Below are 10,614 nucleotides of genomic sequence, written 5' to 3'. Positions count from 1 at the left end.
ACATCTCCGTTGGAGTATATTATATCAAATTACGCTCCGTGTTTCTTCCAGTATTTAAAATTTCCACTAACGATAGATTATACTCAATTATAATTATAAATAATAATTACTTGAGGGCTCTAGGTTGAATTTCATGAAATAAGTGTGATGAAACCTAGCCCCCTGGGCTTTTAAACAACTTAAACTAAATTATAAATAATACTTTGTTATTTACAAGTAATTTGTACCAACAAATTGAAAAGGTACTTATAAAATATTTGAGATGCTATCTAAACCAGTGGATTCCAACCTTTTTTGTACCATGCCCAACTTATAATTAAATATATCGTATTCAAGATACATTTCAATCTAATTGGAAAGTTGTGGAAAAGGGTGTACCACAAGGTAGTATTTTAGGGCCTCTACTATTTATAATTTACATTAATGAACTACCCAAAATTGTTAAAACACTGCACTTTTTTTGCGGATGCTACAGCATTATTGTTTGAGTGCACAGGTAATTCAAATAATAATTCTTAAGATATTAGTGAAAAACAAAGATCAGCAGCAAATTGGTTTGCATCTATAAACCTATCTTTAAATTCAGATAAAACAAAAATCATACATGTTCGGCCAAACCAAGCATCTTCATTTAATTTCAATATAATTATTCATTCTTAAACAATAAAAACAACTCCACACTGTTCTCTTTTAGGTATTTAATGAGGTAACCACTCAAACTGGAAAAAAATACGTGAATACTGTTGTCGCTAAAATAAAAAGTTATGTATTTGTATTTGGTAAACTGAAAAAAATAGCTAATAATGAACGTGTTATGCCCACTTTTAATGAATATGTTTATTCAATTTCGAAATATGATATTATTTTTTGGGGTAACTCTACTAATGTACTGTATGTTTTTAAAATTAAAAAAAATATGTGTTAGGAATATGGGAAATGGCGGTTACCTGGCAACATATAGACCAATTTTAATTTGATTAAATTTATTAACAGTGACGGGCATTTATATAATGTTCTATAGTTAAATCAAGTCCCGAATATTTTTGCTCACAAGAAAAAGTCATTCTTATAACACCGGAAATAAAAGTAAAAAATTCCGTTGACGAAACAATCATTTATACAAAGAAGGCCTATATGCGTGGCAATCAAAATTAATAATTAGCTTTTAAAAAAAAATTAATAAATAAATAGTTTTTTTTTTCTAGAGTGTTAAAAGTGTTTCTGATAAATTAATATTTCTAGAGAAGAAATGAATTTTTGGAAGATGTAGTTAAATGAATTAAAATTAATAAATTATATTTTTGTACAGTTTTCCTTTTCTTAACTTTGAATTTTTTTGCTTTTTTATTTTTAAAAAAAGTTAATTAATTCATTTTTTAAAAAAAAAATTTAAACTGTATTTTTTGTTTGTTTTTTGGGTCAGACTATAAAAAATCTCAAGAGGTAATATGTCCGCCATTTAACGGTGTATACTTTTGTTTTATTTAAAAATAAGTATTCATTCAGTTTTGTAATGATTGCATTGTATATATTATGGTAAATAAAGATTTTAATTAGTTTTATAATTATGAAAACTTGTATTTTTTCCTTACATTAATTGTATTGGAAGTAAACATAAGTTGTGTCAAATTTTTTCGTGTTTTTTTTAAGCCAATAAACAGGCTTATTAGAGCCCCAATAGTATTAATAATATAAAATATAATCGATGACATAACCTAAAAAATTTAAAATCTGTTTAATATAAAATGGGTATAGTCATGGCATGATCTGAGTAGACATGGAAAGTGCCTCATCTTATGTCAGGAGTGATAACACTGCTTGTTTCTTGAATTCATGCCTGTAGGAACATATCGACTGTACTGATTAGTGAGATTATGTAAACGGTTCTGAGGATCCTTGGCAGAGTGGACAATCATTCTAAATTTTCTTAAATTTAAATTTATTAGTTTTAAGTACCTTAAATTTAAAGGTTCTTAAATTTTCCACAACATTAGTACGAAAGTTACGGTGAGGTACATTAAGGTTAATTTGAGCAAGGATAATTATAATATGTTCAAATATTGTTTTGTGCAAAAATATTAAACCAGCCAAAACCTTTCTGAACTTTCAACTGAAAATATGAAAGTATTTTAAACGATCATGATCTTATATATTATTATTCTATAAGGGATTGATTGAATCTCTCATCTACGGGCTCGTTTCACATGTACTCGGTCCTTATAAATTAGGGTGGGTAGATACTTATTTATTATTTTCTTTTTTTGTTTTATTTATTTAGTAATTACAAGCGGGTGAAATTTTTACTAAAAGAAATCGAGTTGATATTAGTCGGCCTCATAGTGTAATGATTCGTGTTTTAACCTGCCGACCGATAAATCAAATAATTTAAAAAATAATGGTTTTTTAATCCACCCTATGTTATTGTTTGGTGCCGTGCTATGTTGAACGATCGTCTAAATTAGCGATAAGGAATTTGAGCTCTATTATTTTAGTGAATAGAACTACTTTTTATCTGATGAAATTCGTCATTTAAATCTCATTCGGTATAGCACCGTCTAAACGCCGTGTATAAAGAAGAAAGGAGGTAAAATTTTTCGTTTACAACCTGAACGAAATTCTTTTAAATATCAAGAAAAAAATTGCAGAATTTTAGTGTTTTTATATAATTTGGCTCTTATTTGTAATTTAACACCGTACCATTTAAATTTTGTATTGTAAAATTTCAACTTCTTAATTCAATAACATCAAACAATATTCTTTAGTTTATTGAATTACGCAATGTACAAAACGAAATGTATGTCAATGTTAAGGTTAAAAGCACATTTATACGGCTATCAAATCTGCGCTCGCGAATGTGTAGCCTTATAAATATTTTATTTATTTATTTATGAGCAGACTTGGTCTATTGAAAAAATGACAAACACAAATATCTTTAATACAAACAGGCACAATTAAATAGATTACAAATAATAAAAATGAAATCTAGGACAAACAAAATAATAATAATTACTACCTCTAGACAAGATTTGGTCATAGTTTGTGCTGTGCTGATCAAGGAACAGCACATTATTATTTCGCAACCGGCGGATCGAAACATTGAATGCCATTTGTTTCAGTAACAATGGTACATCAATTAAGCCATTTAGTAAATTAAACCTAAATATAGAGTCAATTTTATTTCTACGTTTTTGCTGGGAAAAGTAGGTTCTTTTTTCTATTTGCATATTTTTTATTCACGAATTTTCTGAAATATATTTATAAAAACCGCACGTAAATTGGTTAAGCCGTACAGGGGAATTATATATATAAAGATTTAATACATACATAAATAATCTATCAAGGAGTGTTACAAACTCAATACCGATTTGATAAAATAAAATTTACTTAACTTTACATGGGAATCCTAATATACATGTACCTACTCGTACACACTAACATTTTTGTAGTGATATTGTTATATGTTTTATATTTAATAAGGTTTAAAAAAGTAATAATAAACTGTTAATTTAATACCCCACGAGTGTTAAATACTATTTTTAAACATGTGAAAGTTAATACACAACAAATTAGTGGAACTGTGATTTTGCTTAGAATAATGAATTATTCAAGTGAAAACATTTCTACATCAGAGTTGATCTCTTCATCATCTAGTTCGGAGTACCAGGGTTGGAAAAAAATATCTGATGACGATAACGACTCTCTGGGTTTTGATGTGGACTACACTCCTTACTCCGAAAGACCGGAGACCTACATTGTTCCTGTCGTCTTCGCCATCATATTTATAATTGGAGTTCTTGGGAATGGAACTCTAGTTGTGGTGTTCATCAGACACAGAGCCATGAGAAACATTCCGAATATGTAAGTGTTACAAAAAAAATACTTATTTGTTTTATTTCCATTTATTTCATTATGATCATACACTGCGTGAAAATTGTATTCTCATAAACTAAAACTTCACCAAATATTTTTTTTTACAAACTTATTATTTTTACATTAAACTTTACTTTGTGTACCGGTTATGAGACGCACCAGTACCCGTATGTTGAATTTTTATTTTTTAATTACGATCAGTGCACAACGTTGAGAGGTTATAATAGTGTGTGTCCTATCAGAAAGTAGGTTTATATTTTTTGTAGAAAGTAGAATATTAATGTTAGTGTAATAAGCATCCTGTCGAAGAGACGGGTACGCCTTGTAACCGGTAAACATAGAAAAGCCGATAAGTGGATGCATAAAAATATTAATTGAAATGTTAGACCATAAAGTTAGTGATTTATCAATAATACAGGTTGCGGCAGCCCAATTTGTTTTATCTTTGATTTTCGCAAATTCTACCACATAACCGAATATTGCACGCAACTATACTCAGTATCAGGCATAGAAGACACATTCACATTCTATTACTTCTTCACAGTATTTTAAATTATCCCACTTCGCCTGTTTAATGAGATTCTTCCAACCTTTATCACGGCATGGGCCAACTCTTCGTTCTAGTAACGAGAGAACCCTTTCAATACCCATTCACCGCTCTAAATTTTTTGCCTCCTCTTTCACAATAGCAGCCGCTCGATTATGGAATAATCTACCCACTAATGTCATTCTTTATTTACATTCAAATCATCCATGTAATGTAACCAGAAATGTAATTTCCTTAATATTTGAGTTTTTCCTTTCTCCTCCCTCTCTCCTTCCCTTTTTAACCCCTCCTCTTTTCATAATATAGTGTAAATATTTTTTCAATTTTTACTTCTTAAAAAAATTATAATATATTTTTGAAAATATTTTGTGCCATGATGAAATAAATTATATACCAACAATATGTTCATGTACTACTGATTTTCTCAAATTGAACGGTTTAAGATTGAAAAGAAATTGCCTCAAGGCAATATGCCCGCCTTTATGCATACGAGTATGTATGAAAACTGTTTATGTATATAGTAGTCGGGTTGTGGTCCTGTGGCTAGTGTCTCGGACTCACGGGTCAAAGGTCCGTGGTTCGTATCCCACTATATCCCAACTTGATTCCCATTTTCTAATAGTGAGTTATTTACAACTCGTTGAAAATACCCTTTAAAATGAAATATTTGGATAAATCATAAAAACGCAAATATTTATTTTTATAAAAAAAAAGTTTTTTAATAAATGAATAAACTTGAAGATTTAAATTTAGCGCCAGAAAGTGAAGAAAAGAAGAAAACTACTAATTAATGTTTTTTTTTCACTTTAGTTCCGAAAATGCGCTGAAAGAACACACCTCGTTTACTGTAAGATGCCCAAAGTTTTAATGGTCACCCGATCGTTGCTGGTTAGCGAAAATTACGCGCTCACTTTATTATTGCCGCCCGAACCCGTATTCCCGGCAATAGAATTTTACGGGAGTTATAACATTTAGGGAGAATAGAAGTGGGAAAAAAAGAAGACTGGGGGTAGAACGGCCCACGAGATCAGCCCAAATTTATATCGAGGTTATAAGGCACTCATTTTTGCGATTTCCTCAGCACTAATCACGCAAGCATGCAGCTGGCCTTGATATCTCTGATTATTCTGTTCCAAAAAATATTTATAATGAATTCCATATTCATCCTTACAATGTGGTTCTAGAACTCCCTGCACGCGATTTAGCCTAATTTTTTTGAGGAGCAATTTTCAGTAGCCGGCGCGCAGAATAACAATATTTGCCAAGCAATAACTAGCATACCTATCGATGTGCTGGAAACCGTTGATCAACACTTCAAAACTATTCAAAATCAGTGTATTGCCAATAGGGAGCGTTATTTGCGGGTTAGAAACTTTAAAAAGTGTAACAAATGATAAATCTTAACTTTCAAAGTTTGTAGAATTGTGGGGTTTCAAGTTCAATCATACATGTCCCGTATGCAAATAATAGATTGTCAATACACCCAAATAACCAATAACGAATTGCTGATATGAGTGGATATACAATCGCTGAGAAATATGAATTTATGACCTCAAGATCCCACTAGGAAGTAAAATGAACACAAAAAATAACTAAATTTAAGTGGTAGCATCTTTTATTTATTCTGTTCATTAAGTCAGTTTCAGCCTGTACGTAATCCAGTTCAGTGTTCAGTGACCAAGTAAAACATCAACACAGTTACACTTTCTGTTACTTTGTTTATGGGACATGTAATAAACATTCATCAAAACACAACATCGTTTACTTCTGTCACCTCCTACTAGATAGGAGCTATCTACGCATATATAAGCATCAAATCCTACAGAATAATAATAAAAACTTTTTAAAAATTGTAATAATATTTCCCGTTATTTTTATCCTTCATATTAGCACATGATGCTAGCGCACCTATAAAGAACTATTTTAAAACTATGCAGTTTTCATCGAGTATCGAGTATATGTCAGTCTCATAGTCGGCCTCATGGTTATTGGTCAGCGCGTTTGTCTAACAAGCAAGAGGTCTGTCTCGGGTTCGATTCCCGACATAGTCGGTATGAAATATTTATATCAAAGGGTGTTTTCAGGCCAAAATATTTCAGTAATGTGCTGGTATCTCAAGCGTGAGACTGATCATCTGATCTTCATCAAACAATAAAATCAACAAAATACTCTTCGATTGGTGTACCAATGCAGTGCCCTATCCACCATTAGGTGCGGAAAGGGAATGATGATGACGAATATTTTACATTTCATCTTTACATATTTTTTAATGTTTGTAATAAGCGTTTTAGACGGGTTTTCTATGTTCTCAAAAGAAAAAACTCTGGAAAAGAAAAACCGAGGGGAGGTAAGTCCACTTTATATTATATTGGTTGGGCGTTCGCCTACATTGCATGGTAAGGTCGTCTTGAAATATTGGTTTACATGTGTTTTTCCACAGCAATACTTCTCTCTCTCTAAATACCACTTGATTTTTATATTCTAAGTTTTTAGAATATAAAAATCAAGTGGTATTTAAAAGTAAAAGTAAATTTAAAACTTGCATTTAATTGCGTATTTTGCTCCATTTGTTTCGTTGGAATTTTTAAGCAAAATTTGTGATACAACCAGGAATGATTCATGCTTGTAAACTTACCCTGACTCATAAAAATCTACGTTGAGTCGGGGAACTTGCAATACATTTATAAACATACATACATATACAAGCGCGTACATACTACAGACAATGAATGATGATTTTAATGAGATTTTTCAAACAATTTTGACAACAATCTTCAACGAAGAAAATTTTCTTAGGTTAGATCCTAACACTCGTTTTTCTTTGTGAAATGTTTAGAAAAAAACAAAAGTTAACTCAGCTTCATCAACACGTCCATCGCGTTATGTAAATTTTCTAATAGATTTTGTTTCATTTGAATTTCAAATACACCGAAAACTCTATTTACAAGATGTTTTTTACACGTTCAGAATAACACGATCCAAAAACTTAATAATAAAAAAACAAATATTAATTTAATAATTCCTAGTAGTAATATAAGCATACTAGGTACTCGTTATTAGAACGCCTTGCGTAGCACTTTTACTTGGTATATAATATATCTATTATTATTGAATGTAGTTATGCAGAAAGCAGCTTGTCCACAATTTTGACAAAATGAGATATTGGTGCCATTGGGTGCAGTAAAGTCAATTCTGTATTCTTCTAAAAACAACCAGACCCCTTTATACAAAAAACGGTAATAATTACCTTCTGAAAATAGTATCGATCACAAAAACGGCATTTCTCAATTTGCAGAAAAAACCCGCAACACTAGAAACATCTTTCGGCACTTAAAAATTATTGAAACTAGTCAAATACATACTTAAATTCTTGTTTTTAACATAAAAAAATAAAGTTAATCGTTGGTCAAAGTCAAATACATTAAACTCTTGTGTAGATTTGGTTATTCACTCTTTTCATAAAAGTGCTATTATCTCACTTTCATATTTCTGTAATAACGTTCAATTGTGGTAGTGAATAATCTATTTATATGTCATAATATATTTTGGGAATAAAATGTGAACAATTTTCTTTTCATTGCTATCCTGAATTCATTTTTATAAAACGAAACTAATCCAGGCTTTTCTTTTTTTAGTGTAAATTTTTTACACGGCACTGCGTAGAACATGTCCTCGTGTAAAAAAAAAGTTCCAGTCTAATTAATTAGTCACGGAACATTTCTATTACTCATTAAGTCAACGTTAATTTTTAATTTAGATTTAAAAAAACACTGCTTGAATCAACGAGAGAATAAAGATTAGGGATGCCGGGTACATCGCTTCGTTCCATGGGATGGCGAGTGTTTCTTTAAAAAATGAAAATCGATATGTAGCTAGAGTGTTATCAGAGAGAGTCGTCATTAATAACAAACGATTATTTATTGAAATGAATATTTGAAATAAACACATTAATCAATATTTTGAGTACGTCCAATATTTTGATCACAAAGACAGGATTCCACCCCCTAAAATATTTTTTTTAATAATTAATTTTCTCTCGTTGATTGTTTGACATATTGAAATTAATCGCAAGAGAGGGAAAATGTTTTTGCAAACGCAATAAATAAATCTGTCTAGGAATCAAAATACATTATAACACGGAGCACACTGCTTAACATTTACCACATGTTTGAACACACACTTTTATACAAACAATTTCAAATTCGAAAATCATATCAGCATGTTTTATCCTCATTCTCCTAACCGTATCCAATGGTGCATAGAGCACTGCATTGGGCATTCAATTCCAAAATACTAGTAATAATGAACATTTTAGAAATAAGGTGAGAGAATATTATGTTGTATGCTTTAGGGACCATGAAATACTGCAGTGAAAAACTACTCAGTGCATTAATATTCACTTTCATTTTACTGAAAATCGAACCCAGAACCCCAAACACGGTATTAAAATGCATTCATATTAATAGTTATTGCATTGACTTTGTGGTCAAACATGAAATACTGCATGCTACTAATAGTATAAAATATTTGTAAATAACCACTTACAGACTTTTCTATATCTACCAGTTTCGAGACGTACCCGTCTCTTCGTTAGGACACCAATCAAACCAACATGCAAAACCATGTAGGCTTTATATTTTGTGCAACTATTGTGAAGGTGTAAAGTGGGTTTTGCCTGTTGGTTTAATTAGTGTCCTGATGAAGAGACGGGTACGTCTCGGAACCGGTAGATAAATAAAAGTCGATAAGTGGTTATTAACAAATATTTAATTAAATTTAGTAAAATGCATTAGTTTTCCAAGAGGTGGACAATTTTCTTTCCATTTCCACTCGATTTTCTTTTTAAGGATTTTTTCTTATAGTAGCTATTGTGTCAAAAACACTTCTTGTCCAGTGTTCTATTTCACACAAAGAACTAACTGTATTGTATTGTAATACATTTCACCCGGACACTTCAGACAAGACTAAATGTTGTATAAGGAATAATGCAGAAAATCTCTTATGGAAAATACACGTTTTTAGTGTTTTCACATAGTGTGATTTACGGTTTTATTATACTCCATGGGTTTATTTTGCATGAAAATCGGATATTATCGTATTTGCATACACTCGTAGGTAAATACTTATCAATTTTTTTTAGTTTCACTTCTGCAATCTGATGCTCATACATGCCTTTTGTAATATAGTCAAATCATTTTTATTCCGGCATAATAGTCTTACATAACATAAATTATAAAATTCTATCATTTTTGTGTCAGAATTTTTATGCTTGTATGTATATACTTTATATAATTTTCCTATAAACCTATTATAATTTTCTAGTAATTTTCCATGCCACCACCTTGATTTTTGTACGAGTACATATAACACACAAAAATAACATTTTACAGAAGAGAATATTAAAGTCTAGGCATCCACAGGGCTTATGACCTGACATTGGCTGGTTTAAGTGATCACCTTACATTCTGTGCAACATTCACCATTCTGCCTATATTTGAACATCTATATTCCTTAAACTTTTAATCTGTTGACGTTTTTCTAGTTAAAGAGCTGAAACCTTTATTGTTGCGGGTGAGATTCATCTGATTGAATTATTTCACTAACATACTAAGCAACGCCTGAAACTATTTTTCAATTTTTATACTTCGTCTTAGACTAGGTAGATTCATCAACAATGTTTTAAGTTTGTCCAAATTTTTGAAGACAAGGAACCCCAAGGACAAGAGAACTGTTAATAAATCATTATGTTTTAGTCAATTTTAATGCCAGAATTATGATGCTTGTATGAGTACATTTATGTAACTATATTTGTTATCTAGTAAATGTTCATGCCAGCATCCTGATGCTAAGATAAGTTCATAAAAATTATTATTTTCAAGTCGTTTTTTATGCCAGCTCCCTGGTAATTTTTTAAAGACAATTTAACACGGCAACATTTCACAGATCCGGGATTGAATTTCAAGGCATTTAAAAGGTTTTGAAATCATTTCGGCGAATTGGTCATGTACAATCAATGAAAATATGTCTTTTCAGTGAATAACTCACTACTTTGATTCTTTGATTCTATAAAGCACGTGTTATCTACTTTTAGATGATCTTTTTTATGCACAAATATGCTAAGGCCATCAGATTACAGAGAGTTTCTTTGGGCAGCTATTCTGGTTCGGCAACAATTAAGTTTTCCTTGTATTTAGGCA

General features: G+C 30.8%; 1 protein-coding gene across 1 annotated transcript in view; it reads left to right on the top strand.

The window, feature by feature from the left end:
• The first annotated feature begins 3,477 nt into the window (after positions 1-3,477).
• LOC148281610 (neuropeptide CCHamide-1 receptor-like) overlaps positions 3,478-10,614 on the top strand; it is a 120,057-nt gene continuing 112,920 nt past the window's right edge. The window contains exon 1 of the mRNA XM_088226453.1: positions 3,478-3,858. Within this exon, the coding sequence (XP_088082579.1) occupies positions 3,596-3,858 (263 nt within the window). The 5' untranslated portion in view covers positions 3,478-3,595. The remainder of the gene's footprint in view (positions 3,859-10,614) is intronic.

Source organism: Micrasema longulum, unplaced genomic scaffold (assembly GCF_059751315.1).
Source record: "Micrasema longulum isolate JH-2025_06_02 unplaced genomic scaffold, ASM5975131v1 h1tg000432l, whole genome shotgun sequence".
NCBI classification, from domain to species: domain Eukaryota; kingdom Metazoa; phylum Arthropoda; class Insecta; order Trichoptera; family Brachycentridae; genus Micrasema; species Micrasema longulum.
This window is presented reverse-complemented; position numbering and strand designations above follow the sequence as displayed.